Here is a 15,411-nt window from a genome sequence, read left to right as displayed (position 1 = left end):
GATATAAAGTTGCCATTTTGGGAACTCAAGGCCAAAACACAACCTAGCTGAGCCTCGACCACCAAGGCTATGATCGGATAGCCTTCAAAGACACTGGTGGCGCATTCAAGGTGACCACAAAGCCCCTTTGTGTTGCCGATCAGCTTGATCAGGCCTGCAGCAATCTTCCTGGCCACTCAGATATCACTTGACTACTCGAACTAGGAAACAGTTCTGATCCGAGACCATCTATGCGAAGTGGTTGTGTCATCCACTGTAAGCGTTAAGCCTCGTCTTATCTCTGATGCTTCCGAGATGGGACGACGTTGAAAGTTCCACGTATAGGGTGCTTGGCAAAATTGACAACCAGTCTCCAGCAACGACTCTGAAAAAATAAATTAAAAAGAATTTCAAGAGTTTAGAAAGCCGGTGGATTTGTCATGACTGACCATGGTGACATCAACGTCCAAGCGGCGGGGTTTCTGGTCGACGACCCCTCCACGGCAACACATGCCCGTTTCATCACTGTCTCACAACCGGCGGCTTCTGGGAACCCCTTGCCCGCGAAAGAACCGACTGAGCTCGAATCCAGATTCCAGAAGAGGCCGCCCTCTGACGGGATTGGCAGTTTATGATCGACCTCGACAACCACGGGTCTCGAGGACAGTGGAAACCTTGGAGAAGAGCCCAGAAGCTCTCGGTGAGGCATGGCATGATATTGAGTCCCTGAACATCATCATCATCATGGGAAAAGTTCTGCAATGCCTGGAATTTTGTGAGTTTTGCGTAACCGCCATCATACCTGCTGGTCAATATCATCAGTCCATTTTGGAGGCCTTGAGACGGGTGATCGTAATGGGCAAGGCACCTTGTTTGATAGATACCTGACTGAAGAGTTGTTGTCTCTGATAGGTACTACAAGATACCACCTTTGATAACGCCCGGGCTCCTTTCCACCCCCTAAATGGTGGCTAGCTATAGTGTTAGCCCTCAACCCACTTCCAAACGCCGGACTACGGGTCTGGGGTGCGGTGAATGCCCCCTAAAGTGTTGAGCTTTCAATGTTCGGATCCGGTCTGGGGTAGGTCGTACTCCTGCAGTTTGACAACAGAGAACGGGCTCGGCATAGTGGGCAGTGCGTGTAGATGATGTCTGGGGATGGGGGAATATTCCCCCCGGGCCCTCTGTGCCGCTTCATATGCCCCCATCTGGACGATTCGAACTGAAGAGAGCGGACTTTGCAAGATCAATAAACCCCGAGGGGAAAACGGTCGGCGTCGTCATCGGCTTGATTGTGGAGGTGAAGCTTACCAAGCAGCAGCAGCAGCCCTCTGACCTGAGGTGGAACAGTGAAGCAGAACACCCTGAATTTCGGCCGCCAGCCCGTGCGCTCAGTCACCCAACCCCAGCCCCCACATGCCACATGCCTGTCCTGCCTAACGTCGTCAGGTCTTGGTGATCGCTCGCGCGCGTCCCCCGCTAACGCAGCCCGCCGGGGACACACTGAACTGGGGTCCTGACACCCGACACACCTTAATATGGGCACTTTGCCGCAGCTCTTCTTTCTTCGTGACTGTCTTGCCTCCCTTTTGCTGGTTTCGAATCTTTTCGACTGTATATAACGAACAATCAACCCACTCTCACACCGTCGGCTTGGTCGACGACAACTATAACGAAGAATCGCAGTTGCAATTCCACATCGATATCCTGCCGTCGCTTCCCCGGTTTCCCGACAGCCTCTGCTTCAATCCGCGGCGTGGCTTGCCTTCGTGCGACTCCTCCCGCTCCAAGACATTGGATCCCAGCGAGCTAGCTACAGATTTTTGGAGGAACCTGAACCTCCACTGACCCGAGCTTTGTGCTGTGTCACAACCGAAGCTGTCGAACCCACACGAATAACCCCGCGACCGAAGAAGTGCTGAGGTGATATTCGGATGTCTTTTGTCGGCATAGCAGTCGAATTGTATCCAGCAGCAGCTCAGCCCCCCTATACCCGGACCATCCGACACACTTTTCCCCTGATTCGACGACAGCCCGCAAAGAAAGGCTAAAGAGTGGACGGTAATAATAGCAACCCTTTTTCTGCCCGGCGCCTACGATAGTGATACTCGACACACCCTCCTACCGCCCCCTCCACACTTCATCGTCCCGCTCGGCCCCGCCTAATATCTATATTATCGATCGGTGCTCGCAACGGTTTCGACCGATCTGACATACCTTCTCGCTACCTCACATTGCGCTTTTGCCATCTTGATATCGAGTTTGCGACGAACGAACGCCGGTTAGGCGATAAAACTATTCACAATGGACCACATGCACGGGGGCTTTCAGATGCCCATACAACCACCACCGCTTATGAATCCACCACCCCAGATCTTCGGCGGCTATGCTGAACATGGCATGCCTATGCCGCAACTACCACCCGACCTTATGGCTGCGCAAATGTTTGGAGACCATGGGCTACTTGAAGACACAAACGAAGCAAAGAGGAGGAGGATCGCAAGGGTGAGTTGAAGAAATACTTGGTCTCGACGACGGGATGTGGCGTTTTGCTGACCCGCTGGGCAATCTGCAGGCATGCGATATGTGCAGGAAGAAGAAGATCAAATGCGACGGAAAGTTACCAGCATGTACACACTGCATCAACTACAAGACAGACTGCGTCTTCACACAGGTGGAAAAGAAGAGGAATCCGCCCAAGGGGTGCGTATTTAGGACAAGCTCGGGTTTGCTGTTGAACCATTGAGCTGACAAATCGACCACAGGGCCAAATACATCGAAGGTCTCGAGAATAGATTAGGTCGTATGGAACACCTGTTGAGGCTGTCAGGTACGCATAGCTTTTCCCCAACCTTGGCTTCCTTAAATAGCAGCTTAACTTGAGGGCGTGGTCCACTAACGGTCTTGGCGCAGGTCTGCTTGGGGAAGATGACAATGGCGCTACCGATCTGGGGACGTTGGAGAAGAAGCTTGCGGAGAAGCAGCAGCGGTCGAGACAGGCTTCTCAGGCTGCGTCGAATCCAACGTCGCCATCACAGGCCACGTCGGGGCATGATGGCAATGTCTCCACTCCTCAGAGCTCCTTGGCTTCGCCGGAGCCAGCAAGGGATAGTAAGGATAAGAGGAAGTCTATCACGCCAGAAAAGGATGGAGAGGGAGAGGAGCAGGAGGAGGTTGCTGAGCTGAGTGAGATGATGTGCTCGCTGGTCACCAATAACATTGGTGAGACGAGATATATTGGTAAGTCTTTGGTCTGTGATCAGCTTACTACTTGTTACTGACACGGGAAAGGCTCCTCGTCCGGTTTCTCCATCTTCTCACCCAAGGGTATCCAGTGGGTGAATGAGAAGATGGGCGACTCTTCGTTCCAGCAGATGATCTCTGATGTCTCGATCGACGACCACAAGTGGACTGCATGGAAGCCTGATGTGTTTGGTGACCTCTTCCGCCGAGTCATCTTCCGTGACCTGCCACCAAAGAACGAGGCCCTTTCGCTGCTCAAGGACTATTTCGAGAACTTCAACTGCATGTTCCCGCTCTTCCACCAACCGACGTTTATGCATCTGGTAGAGCGACAATATTCCAGCGACCCATATACTGGATCTGGATGGTGGGCGAGTTTGAACGTGGCTCTGGCTATCGCTCATCGGCTGCGGGTGATGAGCAACCTTGTACCACAGGAAGAGGACGACAAGGCTTGGGCATACATGAAGAACGCCATGGCTTGCTTTTCGGAGATTGTGATGCGCTGCACGGATCTGCTTAGTGTGCAGGCTCTGCTGGGTATGGCTATGTTTATGCAAGGCACTCCTAACCCGCAGCCATCGTCACTTATCATTGCGACTGCCATCCGACTGGCGCACACCATCGGCCTTCACAAGAAGGGCACCAACTTCAATTTGAACCCGATCGAAATCGAGCAGCGCAAGAGAGTGTTTTGGATTGCCTACATGCTGGACAAGGATCTTTGCCTCCGATCAGGAAGACCACCGGCACAGGATGATAGCGACATGAACGTCGAGCTGCCTGACGCTGACCCGGCGGATGGCATCGGAAACATTCCGCTGGCGGACGGAAAGGGGAAGATGAACCTGTTTAGGGTTATGTGTGAGCTATCCATTGTTGAGAGCAGGGTTTACAACAGGTTGTACTCGACAGAGGCGACAAAGCAGTCTGATGGCGAGCTCTTGAACACCATTGGCGAACTCGACCAGGAGCTTGAGGACTGGAAGGACAGGATTCCCATCGACTTCCGACCGGAACACGAAATCAAGGCATCGCACACGCCGCTGATTCTGCACATCGTCATGCTGCACTTTAACTATTACAACTGCTTGACGACAATTCACCGGATGTCGATTCATCATGGGTATTGGACCAGCAGGTTGTCCAACTATGCTATTCAGGGGCTTAATGCTAGGCCATTGAACCCTCGCATTTTCTCATCGGCGGCGTTGTGCACTACGGCTGCTAGGGCGTCGATTTCTCTGCTCAAGTACATCCCTCAGGGGGATTTCTCTTGTGTTTGGTAAGTTGCTCCCGTCCGATTCTCGGCTGCGTAATTGCTAATTATTATGTAGGATGGTCCTCTACTTCCCAGTATCAGCCCTCGTTACCCTCTTCGGCAACGTGTTGCAAAATCCACTGGACCCAAGAGCCCGGTCAGACGCAAAGCTTATGAACGTGGTGGTCAATTTCTTGTCTATGCTCGGCGTAGAAGCCGAGACAGGTGGTGTCCACCGTATGCTGGGAGTTTGTTCAGAGTTTGAGCGGATTGCAAAGGTGGTGGTGGAAAAGGCGGAGAAGGAACACGCCAACAGGCGGAAGAGGAAGAATACCGAGCAACCAGCTGCCAAAACAACTGCTACCGGAGACTCCCCATCCTTCAACCCCAACCCAGCAGCCGCCGCTCCTACACCCCGGCCGACAACAGCCGGCTCTGCCACACCACAAGCATCCCATTCCATGAACAACCAACATCAGCCCCCGAACAACAACCTTTCCCCACCACCAAACGACCACCGCTCACCACCAAACACTGGGTTCGGCCCGATGAACGGCGCCGCCAACGGCCAAGGGACAATGAGCTCGAGTTCGTCGCCTGGTATGGCGCCAACGGGGTGGCATGGGGATTTTGCAGCTGCGCCTCCGAATGGTGGAGGCGGTGTTCCGGGTGGTGGTGGTGATTACGGGGGGTATGATATGGGAGGATTTGATCCGATGAATTCAGTTACGATGGGAGGGACAGGGGGACTGACGAGCCCGCCGCTGGGGGGAGGGTTTTTTCAGCAGCCTATGTTGCCGCAGGACTTGTTTAGCTTGCCGATGACGTTGGATTGGGATTGGGCCGAGATGAGCGGGGGGGCGTATCCTAGTGTGGAGAATGGGAATTTTGGGGGGGAGGTGTCTGGGAGGATGTAGAGGTGGGAAACGGGGGCTGTGGAAAGGTAAAAAGGGGGTTGGGCATCTTTGGAAAGGGAAAAGGGTGGATGGAATGTTATGGGAATGGAAATTCATGGGTGGGCGTGATGGATTGGCATTGGGGATTTTTGGGATTTTGTTTTCTTGTTGTTGTTGTTGTTGTTGTTGTTGTTGTTTTGAACGGATTCCCCCTTTTGTTTAGTTCAGTTGATGATTTTCTTTGGGAAGCATTGTTGTGCTGGGTGGTTGCATGGGAATGTGTAACTTGCTATGGGTGAGGAATGTGGGAGGGTATATAGGGGCTTGAATTAGAAGGACGTCTCTGCTCAGGTGCATCTTCTGTCTTGTTTTGCTGCTAAACATCAGATGAATGGATTGGTTATTTTAAAGGTATCTGCAGTAGCATCAGGATCGTGAGCTTTAAGCTAAAGCTCGTCATGGTTGTTGTGACCAAGCTAAGCATGCTCACCTGCCTTCTTGTGGACTCCATACGTCAGCACCACACTGCCTACGGAGGAGGAGCCTGTCCGGGCACTTTTGGGGGCTATGGAGCTTCTGTATTTTGTATAGACTTTAGGCCAGGAGTCCAATAATTCCATAGCTTTGTAGCCCCTCCCCACGTGACTCGGCGCTAGGACATTTCGGGATAAGGTCGGATGAGCTTTAGGTAGGTGTTTCTCGCCGCACAGCATCATCATCGAATGGGATTTTGCAGAGCTTTCGTACAGGGAGGAAAACCTCTTTGCTGTCAACACTGCGGCTCACTTGAACCACAACAACAGAAAGTTGGGCTTGTTCCAAAGACTGCCCGCTTCCTGTAGGCAATTTCAACGAGTTTTTCCTACAAGTTGCCGCTAGTGGTTAGTGGTGAGAGCGCAGGCGGTGGGCCGCTGCTTATCAAGCTGGTAGAAAAGGTCACGGTTCGTTTTAAACTGCTGCTTGCTGGTTCGGGTTGCCAAGAAATCCACCACACCTGCTGCTGGTGGTCGGTCCTTTCGCAATCCTGCATCGCATCACCACATCCCACCATCTTTCTCGACTGCGTTCTTGTGGTTGTACGCCACAACAAAACCGGACGCAGCTTTCACAACGAAGGTGAAAAGGGGGTCGACTTGATTTAGACAAGGGGACATAAGACGCAACAAAAGCCATGTTCCGATCCCCAGCCTGCCGACTGGCTGCCCTCGGCGGCGGCGGCAGCGGCGGCGCAAGGAGGAGTCTACCCCTCCGAGCGATCACAAGCCCAGCCATTCGAGCAGCTCGACACCCCCGGATTATTTCGTCCTCCCCAGCCGGTTCAGTTTTTGTTCTCTCGAGAAGATTCCAATCGACCAACCCCCCCCCTCCTCCTGCCGGGCCACCCGAAAACAACAACAATGACCACCACCGAGACGTCACGACACCACCAGGAACCGAAGAAGAGAAGCCAATACCCCGCGGCTGGGTCCGCCTGTCGGAGGAGGAGCTGAAAAAGGTGGAGAAGCTCCTGGGTGTGATACAGATGCCGCCGGAGCTGAGGGCGATCTTCGACGTGAACAAAGTGCCGGGTTTGCCAAAGGAGTTTCATGACATTATGGTCAAGAACTGGACGGGGGATTTCCCTAAGCTGGGGATGATGGATGCGTTGAGGGCGATGAGGTACTTTCCGAAGATGCTGGAGGATATTCAGGAGTTTCAGGCGCAGCAGGAGGAGGTCGAGGAGGAGAGGAGGAAGAGGGCGGAGAGGGAGGCGAGGAGGGTGAGTTTTGAGAGTAGGAAGCCTGGGGAGAAGGAGGAGGGGGAGAAGCAGGATGGGGAGGGGAAGCAGGATGGGGAGGAGAAGCAAGATGGGGAGGGGAAGCAGAAGGGACAGCAAAGGAAGAGGGGGACGCCACCGCCTAGACCGGGATTCCAGCTGTCGGACACCATGAGCTGGGTGGTGGGTGCTATTTTGCTGTATCCCCTGCTGTCGCTGTTTATGGGTGGGGATAACTCTAGGGAGATCACCTGGCAGGAGCTGCGGAGGACGTTTTTGGACAAGGGCTTGGTCAAGAAGCTGATTGTTGATCACGACCGGGTCAAGGTTGAGCTGGATAGGGAGGCGGTCAACTCTGTTTACCCTGGGTCTACTGCTGGCAAGCCTGGGTTCCATTACTACTTCACCATTGGCTCTATTGATGCCTTTGAGAGGAGACTGGACGAGGCGCAGCAGGAACTGGGGATCCCGACCTCGGACAGGATACCGGTCTCGTATGCCTCTGAGAGCAACTTTAGCAACTTGTTGATTGCTTTTGGGCCAACGTTGATGATCATGGGTCTGCTGATCTGGTCGGCGAGACGGGCCGGTGCTGGTATGGGTGGTGGTGGCAGCGGCGTCTTTGGTTTCGGCAAGAGCAAGGCCAAGGAGTTCAACCATGATGCGGCTGTCAAGGTCAAGTTTGCGGATGTGGCGGGTATGGATGAGGCCAAGACGGAGATTATGGAGTTTGTGAGCTTCTTGAAGTCGCCGGAGCGGTTCCAGAGGCTGGGTGCCAAGATCCCGAGGGGTGCGATCTTGTCTGGTCCGCCCGGTACTGGCAAGACGCTTTTGGCCAAAGCCACGGCTGGCGAATCTCAGGTGCCGTTTTATTCTGTCAGTGGCTCCGAGTTCGTCGAGATGTTTGTCGGTGTTGGTGCCTCGAGGGTTCGGGATCTGTTTTCGACCGCGAGAAAGAACGCTCCCTGCATCGTCTTTATCGATGAGATTGATGCGGTTGGAAAGTCCCGTTCGGAGGGCGGCGGCTTCAGGGGCGGTGGCAACGACGAACGGGAGTCGACGCTGAACCAGATCTTGACCGAGATGGACGGCTTCAACACCTCGGAGCAGGTTGTTGTGTTGGCCGGCACGAACAGACCTGACATTCTCGACAAGGCTCTGATGCGTCCTGGCCGTTTTGACAGACATATCCACATTGATCGGCCGACGATGAAGGGTCGTCAGGATATTTTCAAGGTGCATCTTAAGAAGATTCTGACGAATGAGGATTTGACCTACTTGACTGGTCGGTTGGCCGCGTTGACTCCTGGGTTTGCCGGAGCTGACATTGCCAATGCGGTCAACGAGGCTGCTCTTATTGGTATGTTTCTTCTCACTTTTTCGTTTCATCGTAAAGTCTAGTGCTGACTATTCTCATAGCTGCTCGTGCCAACGCTTCCAGTGTTGCCATGATCCACTTCGAGCAGGCCATCGAGCGTGTCATTGGTGGTCTCGAGCGCAAGTCTCTCGTCCTCGACCCCGAAGAGAAGAGGACAGTTGCCTATCACGAAGCTGGTCACGCTGTTTGCGGCTGGTACTTCCGGTGGGCTGACCCTCTCCTCAAGGTGTCCATCATCCCCCGTGGCCAGGGCGCTCTCGGTTACGCCCAGTACCTCCCCGCCACCGACGCTTACCTCATGTCGACCAACCAGCTCATGGACCGCATGGCCATGACCCTCGGCGGTCGCGTCTCTGAGGAGCTTCACTTCCCCACCGTCACCACCGGTGCTTCTGACGACTTCAAGAAGGTCACCCACATGGCCACCACCATGGTCACCCAATGGGGCATGTCCAAGAAGCTCGGACCGCTCCACTTCAACAACGACGAGAACCAGCTCAAGAAGCCGTTTGCCGAGTCGACCGCCCAGATGATTGACGCCGAGGTCCGGAGAATCGTGGACGAGGCGTACAAGCAGTGCAAGGACCTGCTGACGGCGAGGAAGAAGGAGGTTGGGATTGTGGCCGAGGAGCTGCTGAAGAAGGAGGTGCTGAGCAGAGATGACCTGGTCAGGCTGCTGGGACCGAGGGAGTGGCCGGAGAAGGAGGAGTTTTCCAAGTACTTTGACGGAAAGGGGGGCAAGGGGACGGCCGCACCGCCTTTTCCCACCGAGAGCACGGATACACCTGGGGGTCCAGAGCCTGCTATGAAGGAGCATGAGGATGGAGAGGAGAAGAGGTGAATGAATGTCGGTGTGTGATGAGGTAGATTTTTACAAAAACTCAACTCGTGTGTGTTCTTTTCATGTGGTTACGTTATTATACTCTGGGAAGAAAAGAAAAAGGACAGCATCATGGGGTGGGTTTAAGTGGTAAAATCAGGTCGAATGATGCTTTTTAGGTGCATTGTTTGGGATTGATACGGAGGGGGGGAGGAGGAGTGGAAGGGAAGGGGGGGGAAGCGGCATGTGTCTATGTACTACTATAAACTCTATTTTCCTTTGTATATGAAATGTAAAAGTATTATGATAGATTGATGGTGTGTGGTGTGGTGGAGGTTGGTGGTGTAAGTGGGAGAATTGTGGTATAGGTTTTTGAGATACCCTTCCTCTACTATGATTACGTTGCTGTTGAGGCTTTGAATCTGTACGGTTACAATATGAATGAGGTCTTTGAGGGCGATGATTTTCAGGGACTTGGGGAAAAACGTGAAAGAACAATGAAGGGTGACATCAGACGTTGTTAGACAAACCGGGGATTAGCGGGCTTGTGGGGCCGGTTTCTTGGCTTCTTTTTTTTCTTTTTCTAGTTGGCTTTGGTCGTTTTTTGGGGGGGAAGTCGCCGCCACGGTGCCGAACGCAGCTTTTTCTCGGGGTGTTCTATTTCATCAATTTCTGACGTTGTTGATGGATGATACGCTCATGGCATCAATTGCGCTGCATCAATAACTGACAGGAATTGAAGAGGATTTTGCTCTCTGGATTGAGGGAGGCTCAGTCTGGGGTTGGTTTTCATCTCATCTCACTCAGCGGTCTCAACTTACAGCCGCGCGCGGGTTCGACCAGCCTCGCTGACCGTTGAGGTTCAGCCACCCCCATATTTTGAACGCCTCACTCGGTCCCTCAAGAAGTGAAAGCAACAAACCACAAAATGCCATCAGAGAAACCCCCATTACCACCCGGAGGAGGTGAACAGCTCCTCCCAACTCACACCGCCGCCGCCGTCTCATTACCTCAACCCCCCGCCCCATCATCACCATCACCATCATCAAACGGCAAACCAGAAGAACCATGGCACAGAATCCACCTCGGCCGAGGCATGTACCTCGACATCAAACGCCGCCTGCCCTACTACTGGTCCGACTGGACCGACGCCTGGGATTACCGTGTCGTGCCGGCGACGGTGTACATGTTTTTTGCCAACATCCTGCCCGCGTTGGCGTTCAGTCTGGACATGCTGCACAAGACGAACGGGGAGTACGGAGTGAACGAGACGCTGTTGGCTAGTGTGCTGGGGGCGGTGGTGTTTAGTGTGGGAGCGTGCCAGCCGATTGTGATTGTGGGGGTTACGGGGCCGATTACGGTTTTTAATTAGTGAGTTCTCTCTTTGGTTTCTGTTGTTGTTGGTGGTGATGGGGGGAGGGGGGGCACCGATGAGATGGGGTTGGTGATAGGAAGGGAGAGGGATGGCTAACGTGGGATGGCAGTACGGTGTATAATATCATGAAGGACTCTGGGACTTACTACCTTGGGTTCATGTGCTGGATTGGACTGTGGAGTTTGGTGTTTCATTGGGTTTTGGCGGTGACGAATTCTTGTAATTGGTATGTCTTCACCTCCGCCTTTTGTTTTTCTTTCTTTTTTTTTTTTGGACTTTTTTTTTGTTTTTTTTTTTTTGGATTATAATGATATTCAGCTGATGAAAACAAACAGGCTTAGCTATGTCACTCGCTTTCCCTGTGACATCTTTGGCTTCTACGTCGCGCTTATTTATCTCCAAAAGGGCGTTCAAATCCTCGAGACGCTCGGTGACGGCTCGCCGTTTTGGCTGTCGGTTGTTGTGTCGCTGCTTGTCTTTTGCATTGCTTATATATGTGGAGAGATTGGCACAAAATCCACGCTGTTCAAGCACTGGATTAGGGTGTTTATCAAAGACTACGGCACCCCGTTGACGGTGATTTTTTTTACGGGGTTTGCCCACATGGGCAGGATGAAGAATGTGCCTTTGGAGACGCTTCCGACGGGTGTAGCATTTATGCCGACGGTGGAGTCGAGGGGGTGGTTTGTTCACTTTTGGGACTTGCCGATAGGGCACGTGTTTTTGGCGATTCCGTTTGCGGTTTTGTTGACTGTGTTGTTTTGGTTTGATCACAATGGTATTTAACCCTTTTTTCCCTCTCCCTTCTCTCCCTCATCACCATCCACTGACAGTAACCTAGTATCCTCCCTCATAGCCCAAGGCTCAGAGTACCCCCTCCGCAAACCAGCCGGCTTCCACTGGGACCTCTTTCTGCTAGGCCTCACAACGGGAATCTCGGGGCTGTTGGGCCTGCCGTTTCCTAACGGTCTGATACCCCAAGCCCCTTTTCACACCGAGTCCCTCTGCGTAACAGAAGTCCTCACCTCTTCCTCTTCCTCGTCCTCTTCCTCGTCCTCTTCCTCTTTCGAGCATGGCGGCAAACCCCAACTGAAAGCAACCCACGTGGTGGAACAACGCGTCTCCAACCTCGCCCAGGGGCTGATTACACTCGTCGCTATGACGGGCCCGCTTCTGTCGGTGCTGCATCTCATCCCGCAGGGGGTTCTGGCGGGGTTGTTTTTTATTATGGGGTTCCAGGCGCTGGAGGGGAATGGGATCACGCTGAAGTTGGTGTATTTGCTTCAGGAGAGGAAGCTCAGGCCGAGGGACAGTCCGTTGAGGGGGTGTCCTGACAAGAAGATCTGCTTGTTTGTTGGGTTGGAGTTGCTTGGGTTTGCGGCGACGTTTGCGATTACGCAGACGGTGGCGGCGGTGGGGTTTCCGGTTTTTATCATTTTGTTGATTCCGGTTAGGGCGGTGGTGCTGCCTAGGTGGTTGGGGGAGGGGGAGTTGGGGGTGCTGGATGGGCCGACTGCGAGTGAGTTTACGATGATTAGCTGTGGGGGGAATAGCTTTGGGGGAAGGGCTGGGGGGAGTGGGAACGGGCAGAGGGATCAAGGGGGGGTTTTGGAGGGGGAGGGGGCTGGGGAGGAGACGGATGGGGATGGGTCGGGGGGGAGGAGGAAGAGGAGGGGCGATGAGGAGATGGGGGAGAGTAGGGGGCTAGAGGTTGGTGGGGAGGGGGGGGTTGCCAGGAGGAGGTTGAGTAGGGGGCAGAGTACGGGGGATGAGATTAATAGGGCTTGATATGCAGGGAGAGGCTTGGAGTGATTTGGTGTGTGTATAAATCGTCAGTAGATAGTGTTTAGAGAGGGATATAAGGCAGGTATGTTAAAGCCCGCCAGCAGATCGGGTTTAGAGTGCGTAATGGCTGGATGTAGGGGTGCTTAGATGGGGGATAGTTTGACGGACATGGCAATGGTGGACAGGCAGTTCACACTTAGGACAAGGCACACATAATACGATCTTTATTTTCCCTTGATTCTCTTGGACAATCAGTATTCAAACCAAATAGCTAAAGTCTGTACTTTATTAGAGATTCCCATCCTATGAACATCACATCACCTTGGTTAGCTAGCCTCTTCATAATCTTTTAGAATGCTCTTTTGTGTTTCGCAGCACTTGGCCTTTTTTTCTTCTTTTTCTTTCTGTTCCGTGTTCCCCCCGGGCCCCTTTGTATTGTGTGTCTGGTCTGTATCATCCCTACCTGAGAATGCCTGCCCTGGTTGATCACACACACCAAAATACCCACCTACTCTTACTGTGTCCACCTTCCCCTCAAAAGCAAATGTCGATTGCGTTCTGTCCAGCCCGTCTTCCGCCTATCCAGGTAAGCTCCGCGATACAGGCAGGTAGCTGAGCAGTGAAGGCTACCTAGCATCGTGTGTTGTGTTGAGGAGGGTAGCTTCGGGGCGAGGTCTTTCGAGTCGGCGCGTAATCGAGGGGTTTCTTGTTTGGGTTGGCGGTCAGGCGCTGGATTAATGCTGTGCTGGTCTGCTCTGCTCCGTCTAGCCGGCTCGTGGCTTCGGGACGGTTTTACAGTTCTGGTGTAGTTATTCGGGTAGAAGATTTTGCGTTTGCTCGCCCGTGAATTTAGCAGCGTTAACTGCCAGGGGGAAAGGATACAACCTGGAAGTAGATGATGGGTCAGGCAACGACTGAAGGGACTCGCTCGGTCTTGGTGTATTGTTTGATCTATTTTTGTTCTTGAACTTCGTGTGCCGCGGCCCGGAGACGTGAAGACGAGTTGAAATCGTAGAAACTGGCTCGAGACCAGGGGCAGGGAAAGTTTGAGACGGGGTCAGAGTTCAGTAGGAGATGGTGTATTTGAACTCGCTCGTGCTTTGCAGTTGCCCTGGATGTGTGTCTGGCTTTGTCAATGTTTGGGCTGTTGAAGCTCGGGTGTTTCTTTCGATGGTGGAGCCTGTCGTCGATGGGTTCTGTTCGTGGTCGGAAGTTGACAGACACATGAGCGGGCGTTGAAAGCCTGGGAAGGAAGTTTAACTTGTTGAAAGGGACACAGGCTTCTATAACATGAAAACAAGGAGCTGCTCGCAATCTCCAGCTCTCTTTGTGGGATATTGCTCGCCTGCAAAGAACTCTATCCAGTCTACACCAGCTTCTTCCTTCGGTGAGGCAATCTCGGGTATATGCCCAAACATTGACACAGCACAGCACAAAAGGTATAACGTCCGACGACACTCATTGTCTAGAATTATTACTTCTTCATTACTTTCATCAACGTTAATATCATGGCCTTGGTTCTCTCCATCAACGCCAAAGCCACGACCCAGATCAACTGCTTGTCCGACACGGGGGGAAGCAGGCACCATTACCCGCCAGCAAGTCGCTTCACCGTGGGCCATACACAGTGAACCAGGTAGACGGAAAACACACGTTTTAATTTGTGCCTGACAATTAATCCCTTGATTAAACACTAAGCAGCTTTCGTGAATGTCTTCTCCTTCATCTACGAGAGATCACTATTAGATTGAATGCAAATCTCGCCAGGAGAGCCAGATCAGAATATGCCTGAGCCTCCAAGACTCAATCACAACCATAAAGGGGGCTGCATTCCCTCTTGGCCCAAGCCCAGGTGGTTGTAGGAGGAAAACTTGGTCACCACAACAAAGATTGGGATTACCCCCCCCCACCCCCCCTCTCCCTCCCCCCCTCCGCCAGGTCCAGTACGCGGTGGGGGCCTGCCAGAAAGTCTGATAGTCGCCATATGTCTCTGGTACTTCGAGGCAAAAAGCTATGGCCAAACATACCACCCGCCCGTTCTTTCAGCCCGGCCGGAATGCAACCTTGAGAACGACATAATCTGATCACGGCAACTGAGTCAGTAGAACCACTCCTCCCGGGCGAACAAAGATCAAGTCTCTGCACTGTGCCGGCATCGTGTTCCGGTCCTGCTCCAACCTGACGGCCTCCCCGTTTTCGAGATACGGAGACGCAGTAGGAAAAAAAAAAAAAAAGAGAAAAAGGCCCACCGACGGGCGATAGTGGCGACCGAGTAGGCAGGCTTGCGGCGGCGGTGGAAAATCAGTCACGCTGGCCAAGTCGTGCTCACCAAAGCCGCGAAGCTGGTCCCTGCTGGTTGCACCGGACCCCTGGGCTTGACTGGAGTTATTGGTGTTGAATGCCCAGAGCTCAACTGGCTAAGCCCGGAGATGTTACGGCCTCTCAGCATGCTCAACTGCGGACCGAGATTCTCGACCAATCTGCCGTGAAGCCCAGAAAGCTGATGCCGTCGCAACAGCACATCAGACAGACGCGCGCTATTGAACGGCTCGACAAAGTTTGAGTGGCCGACATCTTTTCCTGCCCTCATTTTTCACGGACTATTGATCTCGCTAACAGCGTCCGAGCCTGGGCTGGCTGTTCTCGATGGTGACGCTGCGAGGATTGAGCCTATGCGGGCTGTCGACGGCTTCAGCGGAAGAAACCAGAGGTTTGACTGGTAATGTAGCGTTCTGAGCCTGCTTCTTTCTCTGCTTCCGCTGCCAGGCTATCTACCCGGTACTGGCAGTCCGGTGATGGTGATGCCATCTTGGAACCGGCCCCGGGCCTCTCTGGTGGGCACGTCCCAAAGCCGAGAGATACATAGATTGGATGCGGCGGGCAGCTGGCAGCAGCAGTTCGTAGAGGGCCAAGAGATG

General features: G+C 53.2%; 3 protein-coding genes across 3 annotated transcripts; all 3 read left to right on the top strand.

Moving 5' to 3' along the window:
* Positions 1–437: 437 nt before the first annotated feature.
* QC762_205020 (uncharacterized protein) lies at positions 438–5,400 on the top strand (the record flags this gene model as incomplete). Its single annotated transcript, XM_062887395.1, has 8 exons — positions 438–754; positions 892–1,060; positions 1,301–2,484; positions 2,555–2,682; positions 2,745–2,809; positions 2,893–3,219; positions 3,271–4,507; positions 4,560–5,400. The coding sequence occupies exons 3-8, from the start codon at positions 2,284–2,286 to the stop codon at positions 5,398–5,400; spliced, it is 2,799 nt and encodes a 932-aa protein (XP_062745502.1). The 5' UTR covers positions 438–754; positions 892–1,060; positions 1,301–2,283.
* Positions 5,401–6,550: 1,150 nt separating this feature from the next.
* AFG3 (AAA ATPase afg3) lies at positions 6,551–9,354 on the top strand (the record flags this gene model as incomplete). The annotated part of the gene is made up of 2 exons (XM_062887394.1): positions 6,551–8,495; positions 8,555–9,354. The coding sequence occupies 2 exons, from the start codon at positions 6,551–6,553 to the stop codon at positions 9,352–9,354; spliced, it is 2,745 nt and encodes a 914-aa protein (XP_062745501.1).
* A 907-nt stretch (positions 9,355–10,261) lies between these two features.
* QC762_205000 (uncharacterized protein) lies at positions 10,262–12,496 on the top strand (the record flags this gene model as incomplete). Its single annotated transcript, XM_062887393.1, has 4 exons — positions 10,262–10,704; positions 10,818–10,934; positions 11,044–11,486; positions 11,550–12,496. The coding sequence occupies 4 exons, from the start codon at positions 10,262–10,264 to the stop codon at positions 12,494–12,496; spliced, it is 1,950 nt and encodes a 649-aa protein (XP_062745500.1).
* Positions 12,497–15,411: the final 2,915 nt, after the last annotated feature.

Source organism: Podospora pseudocomata, assembly GCF_035222375.1.
Source record: "Podospora pseudocomata strain CBS 415.72m chromosome 2 map unlocalized CBS415.72m_2.2, whole genome shotgun sequence".
Taxonomy (NCBI): Eukaryota; Fungi; Ascomycota; class Sordariomycetes; order Sordariales; family Podosporaceae; genus Podospora; species Podospora pseudocomata.
The sequence above is the reverse complement of the archived record's forward strand: the minus strand, read 5'-3'. Positions and strand labels throughout refer to the sequence as shown.